This window comes from Podarcis gaigeae, assembly GCF_964106915.1.
Source record: "Podarcis gaigeae genome assembly, chromosome: 1".
NCBI classification, from domain to species: Eukaryota; Metazoa; Chordata; class Lepidosauria; order Squamata; family Lacertidae; genus Podarcis; species Podarcis gaigeae.
This window is the reverse complement of record NC_139678.1, coordinates 78740863-78753640: the sequence shown is the minus strand read 5'-3', so window position 1 is coordinate 78753640 and position 12778 is coordinate 78740863. Positions and strand designations below refer to the sequence as shown.

The window sequence follows — 12778 nt, the reverse complement described above, 5'->3', positions numbered from 1 at the left end:
AAACAACCCAAATAGATGTACTTTGGATTATTTGTATTATTATTATTATTATTATTATTATTATTATTATTTATAAAGGCAGCTTTATAAAAATGCTGATAATAGTAATGTTGGATTAAACACCTTTGCTAAGGAATGGCACTATAGTGATTAGAAAATCACACTATCATTTGTAGGAGAAATGTATCCCCATTTTTATGTAAAAATCTAGAGACCTGGCAAAATGCATAGACTACTTTAGCCAAAGCATATTTCACAACATTAGGATTTCAGTCTCATCCACATCAATGAGCTCTTAATTACACATTCATTTCCCTTTACAGTTTATGTGGAAGCATATTAGAAGTGTGAAAATAAAAGCAGTAGCAAGTGGTTGTCATCCAATAATGCAAATTCACTGAATAGGAAAGGAGAAAATGAAGATAGGGTGTGAGTTTCAAGTAATTTGAAAGCTTTCAATGATCTTTCAGAAATAATTGTTATATGATTAGTTAATATCATGGTCTTTTTTAAAAAAAAAAGATTGCAAGGAATATAAAATAGCCTCTGTGAGCTAAAAATGTGACATTCTTTTCAGATTTCTGGGTAAAGTGTAAGAAGTGCTTGTGAGGAAAAATGAAACTAATAAGTTCATAAAACTAAGGTATAAAAATAAGGGGAAATGGAACATGATCAATTAAACCTCTAAACTGCAAACCTGTATACATTTAACTTCTGACTAAAGGATGCACTGGGAGTTTAAATTACTGAAAGGGGGAAGTAGGAGAGACCCATTAACATTTGGCGGAAGGTGTCCCATGGTCAAAATGACATGTATCTTTTCCACACAGCAGTAGGTATGTTGGCCTTCAAATGCAAAGTGAATTGAATTCCCCCCCCCCCCATCCTTAATCACTACATCTTTTGGTAGCAAATTCCATAGTTAACTATGTGCTGTACAAATAAATGGTTCCATTTATAGGTCCTGAACCTTCCATTTTCAGCATCATTGGAAGACTGGGTTGTAGTGTTATATGTATCCACTTTTTCTACTCTGCACATTTTGTGGGCCTTGGGATGCTGGGCTGTAGGCTGTAAAGAGAAGAAATAAGGCAACTGGCAACAAACACTTGTGGGAACTTTTTCTTTTGTGTTGCTTTTGTGCGATCTGTTACTACCAGGAATTCTTATTACATGCAAAAGTTTCAAATGTAAGCTGAATAGGTTGAAACAACACTCATTTAAAGAATGGCAAAATAATCACATCTAATAGAGTTTTTCACACAGTGTAAAGATTATTCATAAATACATTAATGGAACAATTTAAAAATTGTTTGCAGTGTTTGGAATTCGAAGGGCATGTAAAATAAAACATTAGTCCAAGTGGTCAATGTCCATATTTTGAGATGGTCATTTTCTTCTGATGTTCAGGAATTTCTGTGGTGCTGAATGTTTGTAACCTATAAAAAAAGGGAGACATGTTCAAAATGTTATATTTCTCATTGTGAATTCTCACCATTCTCACTTCAAAATTGCACTGGCTCCCTGGCATTTCCCTGCATATGCCTCAAAATCCCAATCTGAACATTCACATGTCCCTACTTTTCCTATATCCTGGGGCAGGAGAGGGGACTCCTCTTGCAAAATTAAGAGTTTATTGATACGAGCTACTTTAATTCATTTATTTTACATAAAGACTACCTTTGCAAATTGAAATTCAAATGCCAGCCTCCATGGGGTAAAATGGGAAAAGAGGGAGAGAGGAGGGGAGAGAAAGAGAATGGGAAGAGGGGTAAATTTTTATAAATGTGACAGTCTCAATTTGGCATCCAGATTTTGAAACTTCCAACCCTCACAGCCTTTCATAGTTTGGTAAAGACCCTCTTGTTTAGATAGGTTTTCCGTTTAGATTAACCCATGCTCCTCCTGATTCACTCTCCCAACCTCCTTACAAAGGTCTTTACAGAGACTGTATGCTAGAGAACTAAGTCTGCACTCTTCATTTATTTCCCCAGAACACTGGAAGGCCTGGCTCAGGATGGGTTCAGTCCTTGAGACATAAAGAAGGAATGAATGCCTTTGCAGACAGCTGTTCTCCTGGACTGCTTATCAGCAGAGAGGGTGCCTTTGAACAAAAGTAGCCAAATCCCTACAACTGCCTGAGTGCTAGACTTGATGACCCATGAGATCCTTTCCAAATCTATAATCGTATAATTCTTACAGGCAGACTTCATTCGAAATCCCTTCAAAATTCACATCAAGTGAAAATTACTAATGGTTTTGATTTTGCAAAATACTAAGCACTTTTTTTCCTTTTAAGGACACAATTTTTAAAATAGCCTTAATCCAATGCATGTGAGTAGCGCAGCTGATTTCAAAGAAAAAGTGATTTCATGTACTAAAATGATTCAATCTGCGTAAGAAATGCTTAGCATTGTTGAATTTAGAAGCATGGGTGTACATTTCACATGACAGCTTTAACATGCAATCATGCAGTTTACTATGAAGGTCAGTAACAGGCTATATAGATACTGTGCTCTGAAACATGTTACCCATTCATTTCATGTGAAAGGGCTTGGAAATGAGTTCTTGCCTCTTTATATAACATAAAGCTGAGAAGATGGAGCACATGCAGAAGATACCAGTTTAAAACCCTGGCATATCCAGGTATGTCTGGAGCCTTTTCTGAAACCCTGGAGAGGCACTGCCACTCAGTATAGACAGTACTGAGCTGCATGCCATAGACCAACTCAGTCTAAGGCAGCTTCCTCTGCTCCTCGTGTTCCTAAAGTTAACTCCAGATTTAGAATTCTCTAGTTTATTTTATACTGAAGTAGTTGAACCGTTACACCTCCTACATAAATTATGTGCCATTTCTTTAAAAAACGAACAACAAAAAGTTTGGGTTTGCAAAGAGGATTCATAAAAAGATGCACAAAGGCCACTGATGAATGTAAGTACAAATAAATACTTTTCATAACTGCGTTCAAATCATCCATGTCAAGCTTGTAATACTGTTCTTCACTATCAGACGAAGCATATCTTCTACCATCTGTAAAAGAAAAAAGCAAGCCAAATTACCTTGAGTTCTATATATGGCTGCTTATGATCTTTGAGGTTGAATGCACATGTTCACATCTGAGCAGCCATCTGATAAATAGGTTTTCACACAGGTAATATAGCTTACAAATCTCAATACTTGGGCTTGAATGGATGATGGAAATGACCAAAAAGAGATCGGAAAGTATTTTCCAGCCTTCTCAAATGTTTTAATAACCTTGAATGTAAAAGCCCTTCTACAAATACAAACAGAGCAATTAAAGTCGAATGAGGGAAAGTGAGATGAAAACAGCTGGAATTCTTGCCAATTCATCCACCATAAAAGACTTAAGGAGTCTCAGAAATCCATACAAGCATTGATCTATATAACTGCTCAGCCTGCATTGCTTGTGGGGATCTGAAGATTTTACAACAGTCTGCAATATTAGTATATTCACTGGAGATTTCCTCAATAACTTTTGTACAGAATTCATTTAAGATGGAACTAATTTTGAAGGCTTCAGGTACACACACAATTCTGACTGTAGTTTTTTTGGCTTAGCTTTTATGGTGATCATCCAGCCGCTCTGAACAAAATAAAAAGGGGCAAAAGAAAGCCATAGGATTTCAGACAGCTCTAGGTTTCCTTGATCCTGGACATGGGCATAGCCAGGACTTAACTGGGGGGCAGGCGTTATGTTAGGGGGGCAGAACTGAGTTATCTGTGATGTAATCAGTTAAGTATTTTCATTTATTTACTTTATGGAGGGGGCAGTGCCCTCCTGCAATCCTCTGGCTATTCCCATGATCCTGGACCAGTTTGTGCTGAGTTTCTCTCTTCCACTTCATCCAAAGAGGTGCTGCTCTGTATCATTATAGTAGATACTTGATGCTGAGCTGGATCCAATCAAGGTCTATGCAGCTGACCATTATTTTCCTACCTGCAGTGAAACTTGATACCTCCTGTTTAATTTTTCTGGTATTGATCCTCTTTGCTAACTTGTGATTGACATGACACATTATTATTATTATTATTATTATTACTCCACCGATTGGCAAGGTTTCCCCAGCCACTCTAGGCAGCTTACAGCACATATAAAAACAGTAAAATATCAACATAAAAAACTTCCCGATACATACAGGGCTGTCTTCAGATGTCTTTTCATGCCACAGCCTGTTCTAATACTGCCTCTTCCACCCCTTTATTCTGAGATTTCTCAGATTATTTTTACAAGCCCGCTCACATGCATTGGTGGGTGGTGTTGGGGCCACACCCCGGACCCACAAGTGATCTGCCAAATATTCTTCCTTATTGTGTTCTTGCTGTGGATATCAAAGTGAACCAGCGCCTGCTATTATTACTTTTTCCAGTGGTACTTACTTTGATTCTGCATATTTATTTTTAACCTCCACATTTGTCCTCAATTTGAAAGCCCTTTAACCAAACCCAAATCAGGTCCTTACTAAACAAAAAGGCAAAAACAGCTGATGGGTTTGGGGTAACAGGGTCATTGCTGTGGGTGGGTGGCGGGGAGAGATTCTCCCCATTAATCTTTCGGTGGGGCACCATTACTTTCTCCCCCTTCCCATGCAAGTTAAAGGGAGAATGAGCTGCAATACACTGGACTCTCAAAAATAGGGGAGGGTGAAGACCCATTTTAAGTTTTACTACGGTTTTACTATGGGTAATATATAGTGGAGTGCCTCTGTGAAACAGCTGAAGAAAAGCAACACACAAGCAAATCATGATACTCAGAGAATTCTTAAGAAAGGATAGCTCTGAGAAAAATGGCCGGAGTAAAATGATCACATTACATTTAGCCACATCTTTCTCCCTGAGCCACATTGCTTCTACAGTACTCCACAGAAAGTCCTCAAAGGATAAAGTATGTTATGCACAGATCCTGCAAATACATATTAAGGAGATTGTGGAAATGTAGTTCCTACTTCAGTGTAACATCTTCATCTTGAAAAGCTCATACCTCCTCTATGACATCCTTCTATTAGCAAGTTCAGTTTTCAGATTGTTTGCAACGTCCTTGTTACATAACTTATAGCTAAACAATTTTACAAAATTAGTCTTCAGGTTGTTTGTATGTCTCCATATTAATTCATTACATTTAAGCAAGTGCTAATTTTACATAGCTCTACTGGGAACCAGTTTATTGTTGCTTTTAAAAAAAATCAATCAGGAATCTACTTAGAGCCTTTTAACTGGAATAAATCATTAATTCTGTGGTGGTTGTGGTTGGCAATTTTCCTCCTAAGTATTTCAAACTAATGCCCAACTAAACTTTTTTTTATTTCAGATTTCACCCTGTAACAAACATTTTGAAATTCAATGTAGTATTTAAAAAAGCCATTAAATGGTTTTTTAACTTGAACCAAGCATTTTTATTTTCATTTTTTTGAAAATGAGACACCAAACTTACATCTTCCCTTGAGATACAGCATTGATTGTGGACCCCAGTTTCTTGCTATTGGATTACCCTGAAAAGAGAAAGTAGCCACAATTCACTGGAAACTTGTCATGTACTGCTGCAGAGTTGGGAGGATATTTTAGCTAAAACCTTTACCTTTGGGGTGTGGGATGATTCAACTACGAAAAAGACCATCATGATGACAAAAGCACAAACTAATGCTGTTTTAACTTTCTGCAAGAAAAACAGTATATATTTTTCTTTGATTATTCAGAATAAAACCCACTGTAACAAATATTTAAAAGCATAAAAGAGACATAGTAAGTTGCTTACCATGCTGGCAGGTCTTTTGTCACTCGCTTCTATCACCGAAATGTGATCAAAGGTTTGGTTTGGCATTCTTACTTTTAAATAGCTGATGATGATAAAATACGCAAGTTCAGCTGATCATAGATGTTTTGCCTGGGGTTGTTTTTCTCCCGCCCCTAAAAAAAAGCCTTTGTTTTCCAGGGAAGGGTTTACGCCAAGTTTAATATGTGGAAATTAGATATATAGTAATTTACCTTCCCCCAGAAGCAAAGCAGCAAATTAGTGTCAGAGACTCCTTGACAAAAGGGTAGCTAATGATAGTTGTTCCCGTGAGATCCGGAAACAATCTGTACACACAGGGAACAAAATGCAAGACAAAAGGTGACTAAATGTCAAGCATTTCTACTTGGTACTTCACACATTTTCTCAGGCCTTCATTCATTTTTCTGCAATAATTAATATATGGTCGGAGGAAAGCTACTTTTTTTTGTTAATGGACTTCCTCTTAGTGGACTCTTCTTAGGCTCTCCATTCAGCAGTTGAAGATTATCATTAAATCATCAGTTTAGGAACATTTTGCTGTATTATATGTTTCTCTTATAAGTAAGAGCTATCCTGAGGCACTTTTATAAGTCTTGACTCCTAGGCCCTCAGCTCTTAGGAGCCCAGGATGATCCATGACACTGAAAAGCTGGTGAAACATAATCTAAACACGTTCAACAATATGATCAAACTAACACTGGCATGCATATAAATATTGTTTGGTAGTGGAATGTTATTGTTTATATTCTGTTGGTAGTCTAAGCCTTCTTTGGTTGTGTAATGGTTCTAGGTGTTGCTCGTGCGTAAGTTGTCACCACTCCTGGCTAGGTTACCTGGGTGAACCCTTTCTGTCTGGACAGCCTCTCACCCGTGGCTGTCTCAATCGCTGGCAGAATCCGTCAGTGGGCGTTTCTTGAACTTCTTCCAGCAAAGAAGTTCTTTGATGCCTAGTCTCCTCCTACTCTCCCTGCGCGGAAGTCTTCTGCGCAGGGAGGGTGTGGGCAGCGGAGGACCCGTGCTCTCCCCGCTGGTCTCCGGCGAGGAGTCCTGGAGCCTCCTCGCCGATTCCCCCTTCTGCCCCCCTTCTCCACTGGTGCTATGCTGATTTCCTTCCCCAGCAGATGGGCTGCCTCTCTCCCTACTGGGACCCTCTCCGGCATCCCTCTGGAGCCTTCCCTCTGCCTCTGGCTCCAGCGGCAGTACCCTGACAGGTTGAAACTCCAGATTTCCAAATGCCTTGGTGCCTTTCACGACTGATATTTGTGTATCTCCCTAATGCAGCAACTAAGAGAGTTATTGCTATGGTGGCTCACAACCAGACCTTGAGGCGGGGCAATTCCACTGGCTGCTGGCCTGTTTCCAAGCACAATTGAAACCCTACATGCTTTTGGACCGAGGTAGCTGAAGGACTAGCTTCTTGCTGCGTACTTCCTTTGTCAATGGAAGCCCTTCTCCAGCTGTCTCCATCTGCAGAAGTTAGGTGGATGATGACGGGCAAGAGAGCCTTCTCATCTGCATTGCCCCTTCTGTGCAGTGATGGCAACACCTTGTTTCCTTTGTGCAGAACCACTCTGCCTGTTCAGAGCCTTGGTACCAATCTGAACATGCAGAGTGGTCCTCTGAGTGGTCCAGCACTGTGAACACTGTGAACACTTACTTGGAAAGTCTAAGCCCTCCTTGGGAGAGGACGTCTATGAGAGTCCACATTCAGGTGTGTAGGAGGAGAGGCAATTCTGAAGCAGCAGTGAAGAAGAAAATACATCGCATTCACAAAGAAACCCCTTGAGGGCCACCGCCATTAGAGCATTGTCTGAATTACAGTATTACAGATAACCATGGATGACTGAATTACTCAGTAGCCTTACTTTGTAAAAATGCTCACCATGCACCACAATAAGTAGCATTGATGTTGCAAATCTTATAATGCAATCTGTGCAGTTGCTGTACACGGTTTCTCACATATGTGCCTAGATTTAAAAAGTCAGTTACTGTCTTATTATAATGTCTTTTCTCCGCTTCTAGTTCAGTTTTATTTTATCAAATATCCCCCTTGTCATCAGAATCATGAAAAATGCAGACACACACAGCTAAAGCCAACACACATTCTGATAAGGATCTCCTATGCTGTGATTGTAAAACCTTGTTCTGTCTACCTTTCCAATTGTATTGGTTAATTGTTTAGGGTTCTTCTTGAATTGAAAATAAACCTGCCAATATCATAATGGTATTATACAAATCTATAGTGTGGCCACATTTGGAGTACTGTGTACAGTTCTGGTTGCCTCATCTCAAAAAGGATATTGTAGACTTGGAAAAGGTTCAGAAAAGGACAACCAAAATGATCAAGGAGGTAGAATCATAGAATCATAGAGTTGGAAGAGACCACAAGGGCCATCGAGTCCAACCCCCTGCCAAGCAGGAAACACCATCAGAGCACTCCTGACATATGGTTGTCAAGCCTCTGCTTAAAGACCTCCAAAGAAGGAGACTCCACCACACTCCTTGGCAGCAAATTCCACTGTCGAACAGCTCTTACTGTCAGGAAGTTCTTCCTAATGTTTAGGTAGAATCTTCTTTCTTGTAGTTTGGATCCATTGCTCCGTGTCCGCTTCTCTGGAGCAGCAGAAAACAACCTTTCTCCCTCCTCTATGTGACATCCTTTTATATATTTGAACATGGCTATCATATCACCCCTTAACCTCCTCTTCTCCAGGCTAAACATGCCCAGCTCCCTTAGCCGTTCCTCATAAGGCATCGTTTCCAGGCCTTTGACCATTTTGGTTGCCCTCCTCTGGACACGTTCCAGTTTGTCAGTGTTCTTCTTGAACTGTGGTGCCCAGAACTGGACACAGTACTCCAGGTGAGGTCTGACCAGAGCAGAATACCGTGGCACTATTACTTCCCTTGATCTAGATGCTATACTCCTATTGATGCAGCCCAGAATTGCATTGGCTTTTTTAGCTGCCACCTCACACTGTTGGCTCATGTCAAGTTTGTGGTCAACCAAGACTCCTAGATCCTTTTCACATGTACTGCTCTCAAGCCAGGTGTCACCCATCTTGTATTTGTGCCTCTAATTTTTTTTTGCCCAGGTGCCAGAGGTGGAGTGACTCTTCCTAGGAAATAAAGGTTGCAGCGTTTAGGACTTTTGTTATTACATTATTGTCATTGTGCTGTATCAATAAAGCGTACTTTATCAATGTTGCCCATAAAGGTAAAGATAAAGGGACCCCTGACCATTAGATCCAGTCATGACCGACTCTGGGGTTGCGGCGCTCATCTCGCTTTATTGGCCGAGGGAGCCAGCGTTTGACCGCAGACGGCTTCTGGGTCATGTGGCCAGCATGACTAAGCTGCTTCCAGCAAACCAGAGCAGCGCATGGAAACGCCATTTACCTTCCCGCCAGAGCAGTACCTATTTATCTACTTGCACTTTGATGTGCTTTTGAACTGCTAGGTTGGCAGGAGCAAGGACCAAGTGACGGGAGCTCACCCCGTCATGGGGGTTCGAACCGCCGACCTTCTGATCGGCAGGTCCTAGGCTCTGTGGTTTAACCCACAGTGCCACCCGTGTCCCAATGTGTCCCATTTAAAAAAAAAATTAAATACATTATGTAATAACATTACAGAATGGGAGTTGGCATAAGCCAATGTTGCCCATACTTCCCTGAGGTAGAAGAATACATATGATGAATACATTCAAAATTGGTTTCCTCTGCATTCTTTTCCTACTTTAAAAAATCTGTCAGTGTTATTTGTTGTTGCCTAATAAGCTCATATCAAAACAACCACTGTTCAAGGCATTAATTTGTGAGTCTAAGTCCATCTGTTCCGTTGAAATAATGCTGATGTTATGGTGACATCTTGGTGTTGATGCTGTTTGTCTTTTTTGTTTCTTCCAATAATTACGTAAATTGTAGCCCTAGCTTGTTGGCTTTGTTCTTAACCAAATGGCTTGTTTTATTCTGCATGTTCAATTTCATTTTGAGAGAGTTATTATCCAGAGCTCAGTAATTAAGATGCTAATCACTGGACAAATCAGTAATAATGCATTAAATCATTGAGTGAAAAATGGGCAGAATTTTACAACCAGTCATCCCTCATGCACGCTTATAAAGAGATGTCTGTTCAACAGGTTGTCACCTTACCTTTTAGGCATTGGACAGTTGACGTGTATTCCGACTTGGAATATTTGACTTAAGATTTGTTCACCTAAAACTTTTCTGTTTGAGTCTACTTTTTATTTAGGAAGCAAGATTTAAATCTGGGCAGAGCAATCCTATTGAGGAGCTAGGCAGCACAAAGTGACTAGGGCAGAAAACGGTCAGTTTTGTTGTAGTTTGTTGCTGTTGCACAGCTGAGGGGTCCAAGAATTGGGTCCCTGGAAGATGCTGCAGGGCTCTAGCTCCAGTGGATACAAAGCCCCTGATACCCCAAGCATCCCATTTGGCGACTTTCTACTAGCTAGCGCTAGTGCCAGTGGGAGAGGTGCCAGTGGTAACTTCCTATCCTCCAGGGCGAAGCTCAAGACTTCCATTGTGGCAAAGCCTAGTAGGGAACTATCTGTATGACTCCATGTCATCTAAGACATTCTTCACTACCAACCTTACTGTATGCTTGTGAAACACAGACTACTTATCTAAGACCACACCACTATCAACATCAGGGGGAGTTAGGATCTTACCCTTAGTTGATCAATCAATGAATCAATTTTGTGAGAGCAAATCGTGATCAGTGGCACTGAGAGTTAAGACTTAGCATGCCTGTTTATTCTTTGAAGTTATTTTAGTTGTAATCAGTGCTTTTTTTTCCAGCCAGGACTCACTAGAACTCCGTTCTGGCACCTCTCAGGTGAGAGCCATTGCCATTATAAGAGAAGAAAGAAGGCATTCATGGTGAGTTCTGACACCTCTTTATCTAGAAAAATAGCACTGGTTTGTGAAATGATGGTGGATTTTCTATCTATAGCTTTGCTTAGTTGTAAGTTATTTTACACTTTCTTCTGTGCAGTGGTACCTTGGGTTACAAACGCTTCAGGTTACAAACGCTTCAGGTTACAGACTCTGCTAACCCAGAAGTAGTACCTTGGGTTAAGAACTTTGCTTCAGGATGAGAACAGAAATGGCAAGCCAGTGGCACAGCGGCAGCGGAAGGCCCCATTAGCTAAAGTGGTACCTCAGGTTAAAAACAGTTTCAGGTTAAGGACAGACCTCCAGAATGAATTAAGTACGTAACCAGAGGTACCACTGTATCTTAAATAGGCATCTGTATTTCCTGGTTTGAATATATATGTGTGTGTTTCCTATTTTCTGGTAAGTCACTGTGAACTGCCTGTGGCAAAAAAGCGACTAATAAATATAACAACAACAATAATCTATATGAGATTTGGTAACATGTAGAATTAATCATCGATTAATTCATCAGTGCATAAACCCATTAGAAACCAACAGGATATTTCAGCACCTTGCCCTTGGTTACCATTTAACAGATCTCTCTCTCTAGTACTACTGGTAATAAAAAAGATTTTCAAATGGCTTTTTAAATGTTCAGCTATTAAATTAAAAGAGGGGAAATGATGCAAGTGCGCTGGGAAACAGATGTCTCTGTGTTGTAAACTGGTATATCCATTACGCCAAGACAGAAACAGCTGTGAGATGACTTGCATAAATTGAGTGTGAATTAGCTGGATAAAACCTCTCTCATCCAGCAAGGCGCTTTAACTCTTTCTTGCTTACAATTTTCACCTACATACAATTTTCACCTACATTTTCACCACCTTAATGGACAAGGCTGGGAGGAGAGCTCTGCTGAGTTTATTGAAAAAGTGGAGAAAATGTGAATTAATGAATAAGCAGACTAATGAGGTAGATTCCAATCCATTGTTGTTGTTGTTGTTGTTGTTGTTGTTGTTGTATATATATCCATCTATATTGTTATAGATTTGGGAAGGACCCCCCTAAGCCCTATAAATTAATCAATAATAGGATTTTGATTTGGGGTATGAAGGAAGAAATACAAACTGCAGAGGAATTCCTGGACTAGCCTAATGTAAAATGGACAGATGATATGGAAGATGATATCATCAATCCTGTTGTGAAGTCCCTTCTCTGCTACACCACTGCTGATCAGTTGATAAGAAGGCATTCTTTGTTAATAATAATAATAATAATAATAAATTTGTTATTTATACCCTGCCCATCTGGCTGGTTTTCCTCAACCACACTGGGCGGCTTGCAGCAAAATATAAAAACAATCCATGTTTGTTCATTTCATATTTACCTTCTCGTCTGCAGAAAAATAATACACCCAACTCACATAGGAGGTAAAACCAGTAGCCTGTGTTCATGTGTTCTCCTCAAATATATCTTCTCCAGGGACTGTACAGCACACTCACCTACTTATCACTTTCTCTTGGGTTAAAGTGATGAATTCCTTCTTCCCCCAAACACTCAGAAGTTAGTAATTCTGTTTCTGATCACAGAAGACGGCTCCAATTTAGCTTCAAAAACTGTACATTTATTGCACTTAGATTGTAGTCATTTCATTTTCAGCTCCTTTTCACACTCAACTGTTTGTGGGGAGACCAGAATTTTATTGAGAGATTGCGCTGTCACTGCTGTAAGAAGATGAAACAATTTGTCAAGGCTCCTTTTCAAATATTAATCTTTTGGGGAAATTCGTTGCTGCTTCAACGAAACATTCCACCCTTTTGGGATCGCATAGTTTTCAATGATTAGAATGGGATTTGAACAGTGAACCCCCGGCCATTCAGTCAGTCAATGACCTTCGAAGACCTTCCAACATATAGGGTGTGACTGGAGGGTATGCCTTCCTCCATTTTAAGGCAGTTATGTGTGCATAGCCTTACAGTGTCTTTAAGAATGTGAGAGGAGCCTTGCTGCATCAGACCAAAGGCCTATCCAGGCCTGCATTCTGTTTCTACAGTGGCCAATCAGATGTCTATGGGAAGCTCGCAAGCGACAACATGG

At 40.1% G+C, this 12778-nt stretch overlaps 1 protein-coding gene across 3 annotated transcripts; it reads right to left on the bottom strand.

The window, feature by feature from the left end:
• Nucleotides 1-618: 618 nt before the first annotated feature.
• On the bottom strand, nucleotides 619-5963 carry LOC310836859 (spexin-like). Of its 3 annotated transcripts, none has more exons than XM_083722667.1 (5): nucleotides 5772-5961; nucleotides 5595-5672; nucleotides 5451-5508; nucleotides 2941-3031; nucleotides 619-1439 (listed from the first exon to the last, which is right to left on the bottom strand). In XM_083722667.1, the coding sequence occupies exons 1-5, from the start codon at nucleotides 5835-5837 to the stop codon at nucleotides 1367-1369; spliced, it is 366 nt and encodes a 121-aa protein (XP_083578793.1). In that variant the 5' UTR covers nucleotides 5838-5961; the 3' UTR covers nucleotides 619-1366. The 3 variants fall into 3 exon arrangements, with proteins under 3 accessions (XP_083578793.1, XP_083578794.1, XP_083578795.1); XM_083722668.1 differs by having other exon boundaries at nucleotides 2951-3031; nucleotides 5772-5952; XM_083722669.1 differs by lacking the exon at nucleotides 5595-5672 and having other exon boundaries at nucleotides 5772-5963.
• Between the last annotated feature and the right edge of the window lie 6815 nt (nucleotides 5964-12778).